Here is a 19,306-nt window from a genome sequence, read left to right on the forward strand (position 1 = left end):
CTAGGCAGAGGGAACAGCGTGAGGTTGCATGAGGTGCAGAGGTCAGCGTTTCGGTATGAGTAGAAACAAAGGTGGTACCCCAGCCTTCTCTTTTCAAGTTTGTGTTCTAATTGGCTAGGAATTTATCCCAGCTTTCTGGGAGAAGTTGGTCCAGTCACTTTCCTTAAAAACACTTTATTTCCCATTATTTTTTACCTTTACTATTGTAAAGATGAGTAACCAAAACTGAAAATTAAGTTTATGAAAAATAAAATTATTTCCAGATGGAGAGTCTCAAAAGGTGGAAAAAGAAACAGACCCAAACATCATCTCTAGGTCACAGGTGTGGGTGGAAGTGGAAGACTTTTTTTCTTGTGCAAAGATACAGCGTAAATGAAGTCTTAAAATGGAGATGGAAGCTCCTAGCATGTTCTATTTTTTTTTTGGAGGCAAGCACTGGGGAAGCACGCTTGGAGAAGCAGGCATTGTGAGGGGCAGTGCAGACAGCTTCTGCCTCCCATCCTCCGCAACATTAAATGCCAGCCTTTCACAGGCGTCTGTGCATTCTGAACATTGGTGTCACACAGCATCGGGCACCTACAGAGATTTTGTGCCATCAGTTGTGTCTGTTCAATGTGAGTTTACTAAGTAAACATTATATAGTCCTCCAGGATAATGGACTGAGATTGAGTGAGAGAGGGGGAAAAAGGGATAGATTTCTCTGCTCATACTTGTAACGTGGCTCTCTCTCTTCAAAGACTGACCTCCTCATTGTGGCCTCCAAGGCCCCAGTTGCTGGTCCCTGCCCCTCTCCAGCCTCATCCTTTTCTACTCACGTGACGTCTCAGGACCTTTGCACATGCTGATCCTTCTGCTTAGAAAGCAGTTCCATCGCTCTTTGTTCTGTTAACTCTTGTCATTCTTCAGTTCCCACTCAAATACCAGGCAGTGCTTCTCAGACCCCAAACTAGATCATATCCTTACATGTTCTCATAACTCACCCTAATGCAATCAGTTATTATACACTTAATGGTGGAAATAGAGGCTGAGTGTCTCTTTCTAAGCAGATAAGCTTGAGGAGAAAAGGGATCTTGTGTAGTTTGCTCCTTGTGGCATCTCCAAACCCTTTTCCAGAAGTCAGTTGACATTAATGAGAGAGATGGAGAGAGAGAAGGAAGAAAGAAATGTGCAAGTTGCTTTTTTTGTGTATCATCAATATCTCTGCAGCTCACTGAGATATTAAAATAGTTTTAATGAGGTATAACTGACATATAATAAATGGCACATATTAAAGTGTACAGTTTAATAAATTTTGACACATGTATGCATCAATGAACCATCCCCACCATCAAGGTAATGAACATAATCCGTCACTCTCCCAAACTTCTCTTTCTGCCCCGTGATCCTTCCCTCACATCCACACCCCAGGCAACCAGCACTCTGCTTTCTGTCCTTATAGATTAATCTGCACTTTCTAGAACTTCATATAATGGAATCATACAATCTGTGCTCTTTCTGTCTGGCTTCTTTTCCTCAGTGTAATTATTTTGAGATTCATCTATGTTACTGTGTATATCAATAGTGTATTTTCTTTGTTGCTGCATAGTATTCCATTATATAATTATATCATTTGTTTATACTTTCCCTTGTTGATAAACCTTAGAGTTGTTTCAGTTTTTGAGCTGTGAAAAATAATGTGTCTCTTAACATCTGTGTGTAAAAGTCTTTGCATGACCATATGCTTCTGTTTCTCTTGGGTAAACACCTAGGAGAAGAATGGCTAGGTCACATGTAGTACAAGTTTCATTTTTTAAAAAAACCTGTTGTTGGCTGTTCTACCCAGCCAATATCCAGCAAGATATTGCAAAGATTGCTTACGTGTTCCTAAAGTGTGTTTTGAGGAGAAAAAGCAGCCTGCAGCGTGGCAGGAAGGGAATGCAGTGTGAGAGAGAGCCTGACGACACGTTAATTTTAGCGCAGTCTAAGAAAAGGACAGCAGGTCTCTAACCCCTGACTTTCTGAGTGTCACTCTTCTCCCTCATTTCACACAGTATTTCCCACTCCTACACTGTTCCCTAGATTCTCCTCTGCGATCTTCAGATATTGAAAGCTTAATAGTGAGACACAGGCCCACCTTTAACTGGGATCTAGCCCATTCTGCTGCACATATACCTATGTTACAAGAAACTTCTGCAAAATACAAAGCCCTAATCAGATTGTTTTTATTTTCTTCAGGGGTCACTTAAACTGGCTTCAGCTAGATCGAAGAGTATTGGAACATGACTTTCCCAAAAAGTCAGGACCAGTGGTTTTATACTTCTGTGTCAGGTATGTACACCTGCTGTTCATGCTTTTGCTGCTTTTTTATTCTTTTTCCATAGAAGTCTGGAAGGGTAGAGTGAACAAAAGAAAGGAAGGTAAATTTTGTTTTGGTTTATTACCAGCAATAGAGGTGATGGTGTAGCTCCATTTCCAGTAGATACAGACATGGGGATGAATGTGTAAAGCGTGTCAGTGTGTGCTCATGGACACAGGTATTTGTGCTTTTGCATAGGATGCTTGTGTGGAATAAAGAAATGAGCCTCTTTTTTTTTTTTTTTTGCTTTTTTTGTGGGGAGCGTAGATCTCAAACTAAACTGAGTCTCTTACAATAACACAAACTCTTGGGTTCTGTTTTGGTGGCCATTTGAAGCTACCTAACAAAAGCTTGTGTATTCTTTCCTTCTATTACAAGTGCCACTTGACCTCTTGAAACCTACCAGATTATCCCAAATAAGAGTAGTTAAACCTCAGCAGTAAACCACAAATCAAAGCATTTCCCAGTAATGGTGTACATGGCATGATAAAATATCAGAAACAATGGGCATTTTCTGTTCACTAATCTATTACAAGTTTTATTTCGTAACTGCACAGAATTGGATTTGCTGCTTATAGTTAATATTTGCAACAATTTTAAGAAGTTGACCAGACTTATTGCACTGGTTTGCAGAAGGTTGTGTGAAGCCAGAGGGTATCATGTCATAGGTTTCGGCAAAGTGCAAATCAGAGCAAAACCAGAATCTGAGCCCTGGTTGGTGGAGCTAGAACATCCTGGCTTTATAAGGTTCCTGTCCAGAACCTTTGTTGGAACACACTTGCAGAGACATTCAGCATGAATGCCTCAGTCTTCCAGTGGACACTAGCTCTTCCACCCAAAACATGGACCCAGCTCTTTTAAAATACGTGAGCAGAAGTTCAAGAGCAGGACACAGTGATTTACAATTCAGTTCTTCAAAAGCATGGTAGGAATACAGCTTTGAATGTAGCCATTCTGATACCACAGGAGGTATTAGAAGGACCTAAAATCAGAGTTAAGAGCCCCATTTAACAGACAGGTATGTGTATCTTTACCATAGCTGGTGAGGTAAACTTAAACTTGCATTAATGCCTTTTTGATTTATGTAACAGCTGCAAACATATCAGAGCTAATCTTAGCCATTTTTATTATCGAAGGGCATGATTTCTATGTCATGTTCTCCTAAATATGTCTAAATCTCCTCAGATACACTGAAAAGTAACCTTATAAAACAGAGTGCCCTGTAATAAGAGGTGGCCGAACATACTTGCCCTGGTTAGGCTGACTTCTCCTTCCTGGGGCTTTTCAGCATGAAGCAAGAGGAGAAAGTGCTGGCCTGCGTGCATGGCAGGTTTCTTTATCGGGAGTCTGTGATGAGCCCAGTTATTTGTGAGTTGGGGAAACCAAGCCTTGGAGGAAACTTGGGGCTACATGAGGTCTCGAGTTGAAGTGTTTGTCCCCAACTACTCCACATCGACTTCTGTCTGGGAAACCAGGCCCACAGAGGAGGCTCCAGATGGACAACTGGTATGGACAATAGAGAGGACTGGGATGGGGTGACTGAAGACCCAGCAATGTGTCACCATCTCGTTTTCCTTGTTGGCCACAGCAGGTACCTCGCAGAATGCTCCTTAGGAAAAAACCTCTCCCAGCAAACCTTTAGGGGCAGACGTCTGATAGTAGGGCCGCAGGCAGAGCTCCCTCTCCAGCTCATCACAAAAGCAGGTCTTCCTGCAGAGCCTCAGGTGCCTATTTCAGTTACCTCTTGGCCACCTGCGGACTCCAGACTCATAGGTCCAAAGTCAAATTCGTTGTCTTCCCACCCACTCCCACTTCCCCAATGCTGTGGTCCCTTTGAACTTATGATGTCATTATCCACTCGGTCATGTAGGCTTTCAATCTTAAAGTCTTTCTTCTTTCTCAAATTCTTATGCACATTAGTTCTTAGCTGCTGCTTCCAAAATCTTTCCCTGCACTGTCCTCTCTTCATCTTCTGTCACTCGATCTGTTGCAACCGCTTCCCAAGGTGAGTGTCACTTAGGCACCAGCCATGGAGGACCCTGGCTCCCAGAAGCCCCACGACCCTGAGTCATCCTTTTCCAGCTAGCTGCACAGCATAGGAGCAAAGCAGCAATAGCTTGATTTCTCTGAGAGAGAAGGCATATTCTCCCATGGGGTGAATTCTGTCTTTTCACCTTGGTGTTCAACCTGGGAAGAATTCCCAGCTCATAACCCGGGGCCTTTCTAGGGATGCCCAAGGCCATTTTCTCCAAAGGAATGATGTGATAAATGATCTCCATAAAAGACCCAGACCTGGAATATGCTGGAGTCCATGCAAACATTTCCCTGAGTGGGATGCTGACCTTTCTAATGGAACAGCCCTGGTCCAGCATCCATCACACATGCATACCTAGAAGCAGCCTGACCCTCCAGCCCCTCATAGCCGTTCTGCTTTTGTTTAAACATCTGTATATTACATCTGTTTAACACGTGTATGATTAGCCATTGTGGAAATGGGGAATAAAACCACCTGATAAAAGAGACCATGGAAAATATCAGCCTCCTTAAAGCCAAGTTTTAGGAATTCATCAAGTGGGAATATTAACCCTGTGTCACTGAGGATCCAAGTTTGGGCTGCCATCCCAGCATGATTTGTTATTTGACATTTATATATTCTTCTGTAAGGCATTGTCAAAAACAAAACATCTGTGAGATGAATTACTGCCTCTTTTCGACAAAATAGGAAAAATAAGACCCAAGTATATTTAATAATGTGAATTTGAACTCAAGAGAATTCTGCCTCAGCCTTAAAGCCAAAGTAAGGTTTTTGGTGTTTTTGGTGTTTTTGGTGGTGGTGGGTTATTTTTTGTTTGTTGTTTGTTTGTTTTTTAGTGAGAGGAGGGGAGAAGGTGAGACAGACTGTCACCTGTACCCTGACCAGGATTTACCCAGCAACCCCCGTCTGGGGCTGATGCTTAAAATAACTGAGCTATTTTTAGCACCTGAGGCTGTCCTGCTCAGACCAACCCAGCTAGCCTCAGTGCCCAGGGCTAATGCTTGAACCAATCAAGCCACTGGCTGTGAGAGGGGAAGAGGGAGTGAAAGGGGAGAGGGAGGGGAAAAGAAGCAGATGGTAGCTTCTCTTGTGTACCCTGACCAGGAATTGAACCTGGGATGTCCATACACTGGCCAATGCTCTATCCACTGAGCCAACTGACCAAGACCCAGAGTAAGTCTTTTTAATGAACATTTCTTTCTCGGAGGGCCTCAAGCTGGTGGGACCCTGCAGGACATTTTCAAAATGGCAGGATAGAGGACTAAGAACCAGTCTTCATTGACCCATGATATAGCTACAAGGGACCTGCTCCCTCTAACTCATCAGTCAAATCATGACAAATGATCACAGTAGCTTCTCTGTCTTAATAATTATCAAATAAAGGGAAAAGGTCAGAGAGAAAGGAACATTATCAGGATGACTGTTAATCTTCACTACAACCCTTGAAGCAGATATTATTTATTATTCCTAACTAAAGTTAGAAGATGGGTGCCCAAGAGTGCAGGGTGAATTCTACCCCACCCCAGCATGACTAGGAAGTTAGAGCATCTGTTCAGTTAGATCTGACTCCAAACTTTGGGCCCTTCGCCGTTTACCATACTGCCTGCCTCACAAGTGAAAGGCAACATCACAGATGTTCATCAGAGACCACCACAGTCCCTCCTTTTGCAGGGAGGACCAGAGGCACCCGAGTCAAGATCCATGACCTTTGGCCGTGTCTGCAGAACCAGCATCCACCTGCAGAGATAGCATTAAGGACAAGTGCTCCCAGCTCTGAGTGAGAGACACATGGCAGTCAGCCCTCCCAGGCCTGACATTTCCTGTTTAGCACTGTAGACTCAGACATCATTAGCAGAGCACCCCCTGAAGGGGAACCCACAGTCAAAAAGCTTGGTGGCCTGTTGGAAGCTCAACATTGAGTGAAGGAGGGGCATGTATGAGTTTCCCCCAACTTCTAAGGTCCTATCAGCCGTGCCTGTCATCATCTCTTTGCCAATTCAGTTCAAACCCAGCTGTGCACCATTGCAACCACTCCCTTACCCTGGATCTCACCTCCCCTTTCTGCCTGGCACACGATGTGTGCACATCAACACACGTACACACGTACACACACACACTGGGAGTGTTGGATCAGTCCAATCACACACTTTTTTTTATTTCTACCCCTGAGCTACTGAGTGTGGTCATGGTAGAATGGAATCATATACTGGCTGCTGGCGCCTGAACGACTGTGACCAGCCTCACAGAGATCACCAGTGTTTCTAGGCTGTTCTGTTCATACGCCTGCTCGCGATCTGCATGCCACAGTGGCCTTCCTTCTCTCTTGCTGCAGACCAAACCAGAAGCTCGTTCCCTGTGCTCCAAGAAGGTCATATCGCTTATGATTTTGCAGAGAAGACAAAAGCTAGCATTAGTGAGTTCTATCAGCCTTCTGTGCCCTTACCCACATACTTCATTGCGTCTGCCTCCAATTTGTGGCCTCAAGCACCCACTGTGCTCGCACATACATGGGAAGAGGAAGAGTGGCCATTTTTTCACCATCCAAGGCTGGCGGGTTCAGTTCCCGCCTATCCCACCATCTCAGATAGATCGCCTCCTCTCATCTCTCCTTTTCTCCGTCTTTAGCAGCTGCTTGTCCATGGATTGCTCCCTTCTGTACCACCTCGCTCCCACCCTAACAGAAAAAATACCCTCCCTGACTCGCTTCTTCCTCCAGCCGCTCCCTTCTGCTCAACCCTCTGTTCACAGCAGAGGTTCAGAAGGTGGGTCTGCACTCGCTCCCTCCCTCCCCTCATCCGCCCCCACAGAGCTGACACTGTGGCAGTCCAGCCTCCGGCCCCACCGCCCCCGGTCAGTGGAGGTCTCTATGCCCCACGTTCCACAGGTGCCTCTCTGCATTCCTCTGCTTGAATCAGGTGGTGTCAGCCTTCTGCCGCCAAGCCTGCTCTTCTTCCTGTGGGACCTCCTCGTCTCTGTCATTGGCACCACCACCCCTCCAGCCTCGCAGGCCACAAACTAGGGCACAACCGTGATGTCACCTGCTCTCTCTCCCACCTGCTCCCATCTCTCCGCTCAGTCACTAATTCCTGTTATGTCTGCGTCTTACTGGGCTCTTACCTCCAGGCCTGACCTCACGCACGCCCCTTCGCTGTAATTAGAGCCTTCACAAGCCTTTCTTCATTCTGAAATCTCAGGGCTCAGCTCTGCTTCTGGTCCCGGCCCCTTGCATCTCTCCTATATGTTGCCATGGAGCATCTTTCTATAAATTTCATCTGTTTCCCTACTCATAATTTTTCAGGACTCTCATTATCACACCAAGGATGTCCTCGGCATGTCCTGTGTGATGTGACTTCTGTGTCCCCATCCAGCCTTGTCTTCCCTACCTCCCTTACCTTTCACACACATTTTTATGAGCAGCCAGTGATCACTGGATGGCAGGTCACATCCAATGAAAGACCTTTGTTTGTGTTGTTTATTAAGTGAGAGGTGGGGAGGCTCCTGCACCTACCCGGAGTGGAATCCACCGGAAAGCCCCCTACCAGGTGATGCTCTGCCCATTTGGGACTACTGCTCCGTTGCTTGGCAACTGAGCTATTTTAGCACCTGAGGCAGACCATGGAGCCATCCTCAATGCCCAAGTCCAATTTGCTTGAACCATTCAAGCCATGGCTACAGAAGGGGAAGAGAGAGAGAGAGAGAAGGGGAAGGGTAAAGAAGCAGATGGTTGCTTCTCCTGTGTGCCCTCACTAGGAATTAAACCTGGAACTTCCACACACCCGGCCGACTCTCTACTGCTGAGCCAACTGGCCAGAGCCAAAAGAGTCCTGTGAAGCAGGCTCCCCAGAGTGGAGAACAGTGGCCCTCTGAGAGCGTTCACCAGGCAGGTTGAAGAAAGATGTCAAGGGAAAGAAATAAGGAAGTTACCAGCCTACCTCAGCAAGTCTTTCTGTCCTTTTACAGACACAGCTTGTGCTCAGAGTGCTTCCTCCGTGTCTGGGCTGCCCTTTAATTGTGTATTCTCCAGCCAGGAGTCTCCCGAGCTCTGGTCATCCGTACCATTGGAAAATAAATAAAGATGAGCTTTTTCTCCTCAAATGTAGACGTTCACAAAGAGTAAACTGAAGTGGGCAACTGAAAAAAAAGAAAGAGGAAGCTTTGATCTGGGCAAGGGGATTCACAGCCAGTGACCTGACCAGTGCAGACACCAGTTGCTGTTTGCTGTCACTCACAGGAACAATGAAAGCACAGATCTAAAATGAGGCGCCTGCTCACCAGAACATGCTAGGTCTCAACTGGGTGTCCCCGTTAAGATCGTACTGCCATTGAATTGCTAATCTTCAGAGCTATTTGGCCACAGAAACTCACAGTGCTCTCAATTACCATTCTCATTAGGATTGCTCCTTTTCGCTACCAAAAGTCAGCATTCCAAACGTGACATTTCTGTTCATTATGAAATGAAATCACTGGTCCATTTAATTAACACTTGCTGTAAATATTCAGTGATTCCCAAGTGCCAGGGGGAGGATGTGAGAGGGAAGAGGAGGTGCAAGCGGCCAGCGAGGGGGCCCGTCTGACGTCATCTGGCTGCACAGCGTTCAGGCTGCTGGAGGGAGGCTTCCACAACACAGGCTCCCAGGCCTCTTGAGTCCTTGATGTGTGCAAGTACAGAAGGACGTAGCGCGTATTTGTTCCTACTCCAGACAGTGTGATAAGATAGTCTTGGGTTGGGCTCCCCGGGGCCAGGTTGTGTGTGACATTGCTCATGGATCCCGAAGAGCACTCGCCAGGTGTTCCCTTCACCCCTCAGGCAGCCCTGAGATTCAGCCCCGCTGTCTCTGCCGAGGCACTGGTTCGAGGGTGGGCTTCACTGTGCTTCAGGCAGAGGGAGACCAGCTGCCACTGACACAGTGTTCCACTCCTGCCCGGGAGGAGGGGTCACACCAGGCCCGGCAGGGCTTCCCCGCGATGCACTGGCCTCTGTCAGGAGGCAGAGGGACGAGCTTGTGTTGTTGTTTCTGAGGAAGGAATGGATGAGGATTGCCTTCTTTGAATAATTACAGAGGACTTTGAGGCAGAGGGACAGTACCAAGGTGTTTGGTTCCTGGCCCTGGAGTGATTAGGGAAGGTGGATAGTGGCCCTGCTTGTAAGAAACCCCTCCCCCATAGAAGAAGGATATTTGGGCTCTGGATTGTTTGGTCAGCCTATGAAAGCCATGCTCACCAGCGAGCCCTTTACTATCTCTAGGAACTGGCTGATGCTGGGAGGGCACCCACACTTCGTGCACCCCATATGTCTGTATTAGTCCAGGATTAATATGAAATAAGACTTGGAATTGTCCATTCAGACACTCTGAATCTATAAGAAATCACCCATTTTCTTGGGTTTTACCCAGAGACCTGGAATTTTTGTGAACTGGATGCTTGAGGAAGCCACACACTGGTAGGTTAAGAAATGCAACATTGCCATCTACTGCTGGAAAGGAGGGCCTTTGCCAAGGTTCACAGGGGGAAAAATAGCTCATTAAACAAAATAAATAAATAAATAAAATTGAGCCTGACCAGGTGGTGGCGCAGTGGATAGAGCATTGGACTGGCATCGGACTGGGACGTGGAGGACCCAGGTTTGAAACCCCGAAGTCGCCAATTGACCACAGGGTCACTAGCTTGAGCCTGGAATCATAGACATGACCCTGTGATCACTGGCTTGAGCCCAAAGGTCACAGGCTTGAGCCCAAGGTCACTGGCTTGAGCAAGGGGTCACTCGCTCTGCTGTAGCCGCCCCCCTTGAACAACTAAGGAGCTGCAATAAAGAATTGATGCTTCTCATCTCTCTCCCTTCCTGTCTGTCTGTTCCTATCTGTCCCTCTCTCTAATTCTCTCTCTGTCTCTCAAAAATAAAATTAAAAAAAGAAAATTGAAAATCTCAACTTTGAACCGAAACCACCACCATTTCCCATTTCTCTAGAAGTTTCTTCTTCCTGGTGCTCTGGGCCTCCGTGCCTGAACTGAGAAGTCTGGGGTCTGTTTTTTCTCCAGGCATTTTTGACTCACCAGTTCCCTAGCACAGATGGAAAGTTCAGGATGAGTAAAATATTTAAGGCTACAGAATAATAATATGACAGGCTTCTCGGTGATAAAGGTTAATAGGGAACTGCTTTAAAATTTTCTGCTAAGAGGAGGTGATTTTTTTTTCTTCATCTGAGAATGTTTGTCATTTCCTCTACCTTCCTGCCTCTTGGACTTCCAGATACCATAGAACTTGGTGGAAATGAATGCTGTCACAAAAAAAGAAAAGAGAAAAGTAGAGTTTGCCATTTCATTTTGGTTTTCCATTATTAGAGTTGAAAATAGAAGTGTTGTTTCCTCATATACTATTGAGAAAATTGGGGCTGGAGAGACAGATGTCTTCACTCCTTAATTCTCAAGAATTAAACCAAATGTGGTAAAGACAATAGGCATTGCTTTGAAAATGAAGTTATTTCAGACCCACTAGGTTGAGACTCAAAATTATTATTATAGAGCTAAGGTCACTCACTGTTGAACTCAAGAAGTCTCTGCTGTTATTCTGTCTTTACGAGTCAAGGCAAGCAGCAGCTCTGTTTGAACAGCTTTCTGTGTTAACATTGTCAGAAGGGGCAGGGGGAAGGGATGGATGTGGAATATAAACCCCCTAACCTAGAGTTTGGTGACATCTGAGAAATCCTGCGTTTTTCTTTCCTCCTACATTGCTTTCATTGTCCACTTCACTGTCCAGTAAGAACCCCACCAACAGTGAGCGGCGAGAACTGTTGAAAATCAGTTTCCTTCACAGTTGCATATGAGCTCATGTTTATGCCGGGCACCACAGTAGTGCTGGAGACACACTACTACAGGAGTTAGCAGCCACAGCCCAGTGAGAAGACACCCCAAGGAACAGAAAATTACAGGACCAGGAGGCAACACGACAGACAGAGGGTGTCATGGTGGCCTGGGAGAGGAGCTCTTCTGTGGGGGGTCATTGGAATCAGACAAAGTGTGGTGACCCTGAGCAAGGGCTGGAGGGAGCACAGGAGTAAATTGGGGTGTGGAGAATTGTTTTTTCCGGGGGGGAGGGAGGTGGGAGAAATAGCTTGAACAAAGGTACAAAGCAAGTTTCATCTGTAATAGGCCACACCTGCAAGTTGCCCAGCCACACTGGCATTCTTCTGAGCCACCTAGAGTGGAATACAAGGTTTTTCACCCTGCCCTCCTCTCCTCCTTTCCCTCCCCTCCCTTCCGCTCCCTTCCCCTTCTTTCCTTTTCTTCACCTTGCATGGGTTTTCCCCTCTCTCCCCCCCACCATCCTCTTCCCTTCCACACTCTTCCCTCCTTCCCTCTTTTTCTTCCTTCCTGTTTTCATTTTGCTATTATTCTAACTACCCCTCTGCAAAGCCCTGGACAATGGATGTAGATTTTAATGAAATCAAATTTAACTTACTTTGCTTTGAGAAGTAGATTTGCTACTTCTTTGCAAGTCATTATTATCAGAGAATTGAAAGTTATACAACTTTACAGTTCCTCTGAGACCACTGCAGATGTTTGTGGAGGCATCATGTCCTAAAGCATGTTACTTTGTTGTTGTCATTGTTTTGTTCTGAATTAGTTTCCAGTACCTGAAAGCAGTGGCTTCTTAGATGTAGAGCCATCAGCTGAGTCCTCCTGTCTTCGTTCACATGCTGGGGAATAAGCCGAGAGACCTTATGTGACTAACCTAAGTCGCGCAGAACTGGGACCAGAGCGCTAGCCTCTTGACTTACTCCAGGAGGGTGATCCTTTTACGTATGTGTGTGTGTGTACGTACGTATGTACGTATGTACGTATGTATGTATGTATGTATGTATGTATTGCAGTGGAGGGTGTTATAGATCAACCAGCCTTCTCATTCCCAGGCTTTGCAAGTTTGACTGCCATATTGTACTGTGGACTCTCACATGATAGTAATTGTACTGCTATCTTTTGATTGAAAATATCTGCTAATACTTGAAGTTACTCTGGATTCACTCACAGATTTAAATAAATTCGTGTTGTGTTAATCACAACAGCCTCTGCACATATCATTAGTCTGTAGACAAAAGATTGCTACTTGGTGGTCTGTGGACTTGATCAAGCATGTGATGTGCTTTGTTTGCCTTCTTCAGTGTTACTTTGTTGTTTTTGCTGTTGTCATTGTTTTGTTCTGAATTAGTTTCCAGTACCTGAAAGCAGTGGCTTCTTAGATGTAGAGCCATCAGCTGAGTCCTCCTGTCTTCGTTCACATGCTGGGGAATAAGCCGAGAGACCTTATGTGACTAACCTAAGTCGCGCAGAACTGGGACCAGAGCGCTAGCCTCTTGACTTCCTCCCTAGGACTTTTCTGTCACCTGTAATGCTTGTGTTACACCACTTGCTTCTTCTTTTCTCACCTTCAGCCCCCTCTTGGAGTCCCCAGTTTCCATGAGGCAGGTACCCAGGGCCCTCCAGCAGCTGTCACGTGCGCTCAGAACCTTCTCCCCTCCGAGGTTCTGCGTTTCAGTCATTGCCTCTTCCCTGTCACCACAACTCCTGCTCCCTTACTACAGTTGATCCTTAGACAAGTACAAGAACCTTACCTATGTAAGGAATTGAAGAAACTCCAAAGTCGATGTGTGATGGTTCATTGAATATAAACTTAAATAATTTCAACATATTTCATCTAGGAAAAAAATCTGTAAGCTCCGTCTGAATAAAAATATAATTCTTGTTTGCTTAATATGCATTAACCCTTGGAATAGTGAGTGTTTTTCAAGCTCGCTGACCCCTGAGAGTGAGTTTTTCTTAAAAAAAATGAAATAAGTTCCAGTTACAGTTTTATTAACCTAAAATCATGTTTGATGACCAATTTATGGAAACAAGAACATACATTTGCCTTTTTAAAATGTTGCCTTACACATTTTTAAAATAAAAATTTTTGTTACGATCGGACTCTGGATGGTCAGGAGGCACAAGGGCGTGCATAAACGTTCATACTACTCAAAGGGTTAATATTATATAGTGTTACACTTGTTGCAAGTGTCTGGATGTCCAGAAATCAAACCACACATCGCCACCTTCAGGAAGATAGGTCATAACCATTTCTAAGAGAAATATGGTCCCTTGATTTGATTAAGCAGAAGAAATTATCTTTTAAAAAACCAGCTCAACAATGATCAGAACAAAAAAGTAATGTTAAATAATATTATTTTAAAAATTGGAAAGCAGGGGAGGAAAGAGAAAGTAGATGGTCAAGTTTAAGTCCACTCTAAGAAGTGGACGGCAGGCCCATTCTTTGCCACAGGAAGAGCTATCAGGCCTGATGGTCCTAACCTGCTATAAATGGACTTGAAAAATACTATCTTATCTCAAAAAGATATCGTATGAGATTAAAAGATGATGTCTTTTTCTTTGGTGCATTTAAGATTGGGATTGCTAGTCCTCATGCCAAATTCTGTAGCTCGGAGAGGAGTTGATTATCTGCTTGGTCAGTGCTTCTGTGATTCATCTGTGGTTTTTCTCTTCCAGGTTCTACATAGAAAGCATTTCATACCTAAAGGATAATGCCACCATCGAGCTCTTTTTTCTGAATGCTAAGTCCTGTATCTACAAAGTAAGTACCTTTTCTTCTTGTTCAGAGTTTCCCATTGAAATCTGTAAAGATCATTTGAAGCTGGAGTTCCCAAGTTGTTGCCTCCAGTATGATGTTATTGATTAGTAGGAGAAACTTATTAATTAATGACTGTAAATAAATTAGAAGTCCATGAAACTAAAGCTACCAGCTTAATAATGTGACAGCTTCTGACGCCATCACTGTGTTTTTCACTCCTTGAGGTGTTAACTTGATCTTAGGGGTCTCCTTACCCTGGTAATTGAGACAAAGAGGAAGCCTAGAAAAGTATGACAAATGGACTAGTCAATTTAGGTCTCGCTGGTATGAATGAACTTTCTGTAACCAAATGTATCTATACCTTATAACTTACCATTTTTAAAAGTTCTTGTGCCTGAGCAGGCGGTGGCGCAGTGGATGGAGCATCGGACTGGGACGCAGAAAAGTTCTAGCAGTATGTCTCAAAGAGACCATATTGGACTTTGGGTGGGACAAATTTTTTAATTTTGCTAAAATGCATAAAATTTACCATCATAACCACTGATAAAGGTACAGTTTAGTGGCACTGAGTACATGCATCATTATCATCCATCTTCAGAGTCCTTTTCATCTGACATAACTGACACTCTGCACCATTTAACACTAACTCGTTCTTCCTCCTTCTAGTCCCTGGAAACCAACATTCTGCCTTCTGTCTATGTGAATTTGACTGCTGTAGGTACTTTATATGAGTGGGATCAAACAGTACAGGGTGGGCAAAGGTAGACTTAGAGTTGATCATATGGAAAATATACAAAATTAATAAATAATAATACAAGAACCAACTCTGTGTTCCAGGTACTCACAACAGTAACCCTGCTTTTGCCCTGCCCTATATTTATTCTTCTGTCACTGGCTTCTTTCACTTAGTACAGTGTCCCCAAAGTTAATCTATATGGTAGCATGTGTCAAAATTTCCTTCCTTTTTGACTGAATAATATATATTTATGGATATGCCACATCCTGTTAATCCATTCATCCATCAATGGACACTTGGGTTGCTTCCACCTTTTGGCTATTTTAAGTAATGTTACTGTGAACATAGGTTTATAAACATCTGTACAAATCCCTGCTTTCAGTTGTTCTGGGTGTATACCCTGAAGTGGTATTGCTGGATCATGTGATCATTCTGTGAAAGGCCCTCACTTGGTGACAATTGCTGAGCCAGTGCTTAAACTGGACTCAAACTCAGGGTGCATAAAACTGAAGTATTTTGAATTTTTGCCGAATGGAGGGGAGAGTCACTAAATGTAGTTTCAGGAACTTGCAAATTCCTTCATCTCTCCAAGTCCCTGTTTTCTCATTGTAACAAGGAAATAATACCAACCTTACATACCTCACAGATTGTTAAGTGTAACTGCTGGGTTTTGTTTAATGGATGTGAAAGCACTTTGAAAATGTTCATGAATAAAAAGCGAGCACTGTCCACCAGGTGGCAGACGTGGGCAGTAAATGTCTGGAAAGTTTTTGAATTGATGAAGCCACATTCAACCCAGACTAGTAAAAAGTTGCCCCAAATCATGCTTGAACAGAAACCAGAGTAAAGGGAGAAAAAGCTTCTCTCACTGTTGCTCAGTTCAGAGTTCAGTCTATCACAAATGCTGAGCTGGAGCTGAAGGCTGTTTTGCTTCTGAGGACTTGATTCATGGAAAATAAAAAAGAAGAATAAATCCTCCGAACTAAGTATTACAAGTTCTCCAAGTGAAGATGGTGATGCACTCATTTATGGTCATGGCCCCCACAGCTGACATGGAGAGGTGTCAGTCCAGAAGCCCAAGCAGCCTACTCTCAGGAGCTGTCCTGGAGCTTGGTCCTGTCAGTGACCCAGAGATAGATAGCTGTCCTGAAGTTTATAGAGGACACCAAATAGCATTGCGGGACTGCCTGTCTCCCTCCTGGTCATCAAAACTAATATTTTAATTTGCATAAATTCACACTTAGAGTTTAATTTTTAAAAATGTTCACAGGTATTGTCTTACTTGAACATCATGCGTGAGGTTGAGCAGGACCCGTTCACTTTCCAGAGGGAGAAGTCTGGTGTCGGCGAGGGGAAGGGGCTCAGAGACAGAGAGCCTGCTGTGACCCTGCTGTGACCCTGCTGTGCACAGCTGTAAACATGTCAGACACGGGAGTCCCAGGGGCAGCGTGACTGTGATTAGGAGTTCAGATTTGGTGTCCCAGCTCCGCCTCTTAGTAAATACAGTAAATGCAAGCACCTTCTGTGATGTCTCCAAACTTAATTTTCCTCTTTGGATTGCAAGGATATTAAAAGACTACCCACAACCTTCCTGAGAAAACCAGACGAGATGCAGCATGAACATAGCAGCACACCGGGTTCACTGGTAGCTCCTGTTGGCTAGAACTACGTGCTTGGGTGCAGGCACCAGGTATTTACCTTGGCTGTGGCCTTTGTGTCACACACTGTGCCCTCAGGCCAGAGGGCAGCGCCAGATATGTAGTCTGTAGATGGTGCTGATACCGGAGGCTTCGGTTGACACAGCACAGGTTTAATATCAGCTCTCTTCCTGTTTCTCGGGAAATGATTTTTGCAGTGTACTGGAATCCAGGTTATTCAGATAAAATAAGTTATTTATTCCTGCTTCTAAGACCCTGTTTCATTTACTTTTTAAAGCATAAATATTTATTTTCATCAAAGTAATATATAGCGCAGATAATAACGCTAGGAGAGATAGAAGGCAGCAGGAAAAGAGGAAGGCCAAATATGAGAGGGACTGACTTCATAAGCAGCTGTCGGTGTGAGTCTACAGGAGATGAGCAGAGTGCTGAGAACAGGACTCTGCACATCACTCCTTCAGAGTCTCCAGGGGCTGGAGCCAGCTCAGTGGCATGTAACATACACAATCTATGATGCCGTTTATAATCTGAATGGTTCTAAGAGGCTTATTATGAAAAAGAGCCCCACCTTCCCCACCAATTTCAACAATATTAGCTATTTCTTCTGGTATTTGCCTCTGTATTTCTAAATAATTGGCAAAGGGCGTTATTCTTCGATTTATCCATTTTAGATTTATTGAGATCCTGCCCAGTTAGTTGAGGATTGAGGTCTCCTGTTGACCTTTCCCATTTTCCAGCATGGTGATGGGTGAAAGTGCGGCTGTCTGTCAGCATTACATTAGCGTGACTAATCCACGTAGCGTCTGTGGTTGTGATTCTTTTTTAGATAACCAGATGTTTAACCTGAAGGTGTAATAATGGCCTTGCAGTTACTTGTTTAGTTTCTGTGTACCGATCATTTTTTTCCAAAAGCTCCTACAGATTCCAAAATGCATACCAATATTAATTTCCAAGTTCATCAGCTGTGTTTGGTTTGGTTTTTATTGTGATGTCTTTTGTTGTTTCTCTTGGGACTTCCCTTTGGAGGCTCCTCATCCACTTGCTCGGGTCTGGAAATGGTGCCATTCACAGCCTTCCGTACAGGGCTCCCCTGCCCCATCCTGCACCCCAACTCTGCAGTGGGTTTTCTGTTTACTGGATCCTGGGTCTTCCTGTGTTTTGTTTTACACCATCATTTCCCTGAAGAACATCCTATAGTAATCTGGAGAAAGTGCATATGGGAAGTAAACTATTTGGCTGCTTGCATACCTGAAAAAGTCTTCTGCCTTCATATGTGATTAATAGTTTGAACCTGGAACTACAGAACGAAGGTTTCTCTCAGGTATCCCCGGTATTGCAGGAGTCACCTGATTTGATACCTCATCTCTCCTGTTCTTCATCTCTGTATTTTTATTCTGTCTTCTAGGAGTTTTTGTTGTTATTACCTTTCATCTCCTCTATTAACTTTTCAACCTTTGCTATGATGTTTTTAATTTCTAAGACTTGCTTTATATTATCTGGCTTTTCTCTTTTATGCATATATATTATCCTATTATTGTCTTTGAATCTAATATCATCATAGTGCTCTGATAATATTATCATGCATGTTCTGTTCCCTTTCTGTTTTTGTCTAGTTTTGGTTCTTTCCTTTTTTATTTTTTTACTGTTCATTGAGGTTTGTGTCTTTTGTGTATGAGGCTTTTTTAATTATTTGTTGACCCTAGTCTGTTCTCCTACATTTAAGAGTGAGGCACTTAAAAACTAACTGACGCTCACAGGGCCAGTGGGGATGGTTCCCTGGTGAGTGTCCCTGTGGAGAAAGCCACTGACAGGCCCAGTTCTTCCAGGCGGCACCTGGATAGCAGTGTTTGTGTGCTTTTCCCGTAGTCCTCACTCTCTCCAGAGTGTCCTCCCTTACTGCCCGCGGCAGGCCGTGGCTTCTGTTCGGGTCGTAGATTCCCTTTCCATCCCTGTGCTTTCTGTCCACTTCATCCCGGCTGCCTGTTCGTCTTCTCCATGGAACAGACCTTGGCTTTCTTCGACAGATTTTCTTCAAGTGAGAAAATGGTTTTTGTTTTATTATTTTTCCCAAACTACAAATACCACCTTTCTACCTTCCTACTCTTTCTTCACCAGGAAACAGAACACATAACCAAATTGGATTTCTCTCTCACTTTCCCTTGCTTTACAACCCCTCTATTTTCTACACAAAAAAAAAAAAAAAAAAGGCAGGAAACCACAGTCCTAATCTATTCCAGCTGCAAAAAACTAGACTACAGTCACAAGAGAGCAGGGCTGTATTGTCTGGTTTAGGTAAAGAAGAAATGAATATGGAGCGGGGCCACTGGCGCCCCACATGGCCACATGCTGCAACAGCACTTCTGATGTGTTTTAATTCAACTAAGGTGACGTGTGTGATGGCAAGGAAACTTATAACCAGAGAATGGGTGGATTCATTTAGAAATCTGCCTGGTCCCATGGCAAGCTCCCATGGGAGTTGTGCCCAAGGGTGTTCTGTGTTCCCTGGGAAGTGCCACAACTGCCAACTATTCCATCTGGTTCTCTCCCTCTTTGGATATGGCTTCCTACCTCAACTAGTGAGGCCCATCCGATAGCCTCCCAGGAGACAATGGACTTGGCATACTGCATGGGAGCCATTGAGTGGACGTGGATTATACGCTCAGCTCTGACCCACCTCCAGGCTGCAGGATTAAATTCTCCACTGACAAAATGAAATTGATGTCAAAAGTTAGTTTCCATAATAAGTTTGAATAGCCCTGCAAACAATAAGTGCTAGGTCTAAAATGTCAGTGTCTGGGGTTTTTTTTGGGGGGGAGGGGGTTTGTTAGAAGGATTCCCATACATTACAGACCTTAAAGTTATAAGGAAAATAAAGAAATCTGAGATCCAGCCAGCAATATTCTTCACAGAGAGACAAGAAAATTGG

At 44.3% G+C, this 19,306-nt stretch overlaps 1 protein-coding gene across 7 annotated transcripts in view; it reads left to right on the forward strand.

Annotated features, from left to right (window-relative positions):
* Window positions 1–19,306, forward strand: part of FRMD4A (FERM domain containing 4A) — a 681,483-nt gene that overhangs the window by 527,617 nt on the left and 134,560 nt on the right. For all 7 annotated transcript variants that reach the window (XM_066279107.1, XM_066279109.1, XM_066279111.1 and 4 more), the window contains 2 exons: window positions 2,215–2,307; window positions 13,905–13,989. In XM_066279107.1, the coding sequence (XP_066135204.1) occupies window positions 2,215–2,307; window positions 13,905–13,989 (178 nt within the window). The remainder of the gene's footprint in view (window positions 1–2,214; window positions 2,308–13,904; window positions 13,990–19,306) is intronic.

This window comes from Saccopteryx bilineata, chromosome 5 (assembly GCF_036850765.1).
Source record: "Saccopteryx bilineata isolate mSacBil1 chromosome 5, mSacBil1_pri_phased_curated, whole genome shotgun sequence".
Taxonomy (NCBI): domain Eukaryota; kingdom Metazoa; phylum Chordata; class Mammalia; order Chiroptera; family Emballonuridae; genus Saccopteryx; species Saccopteryx bilineata.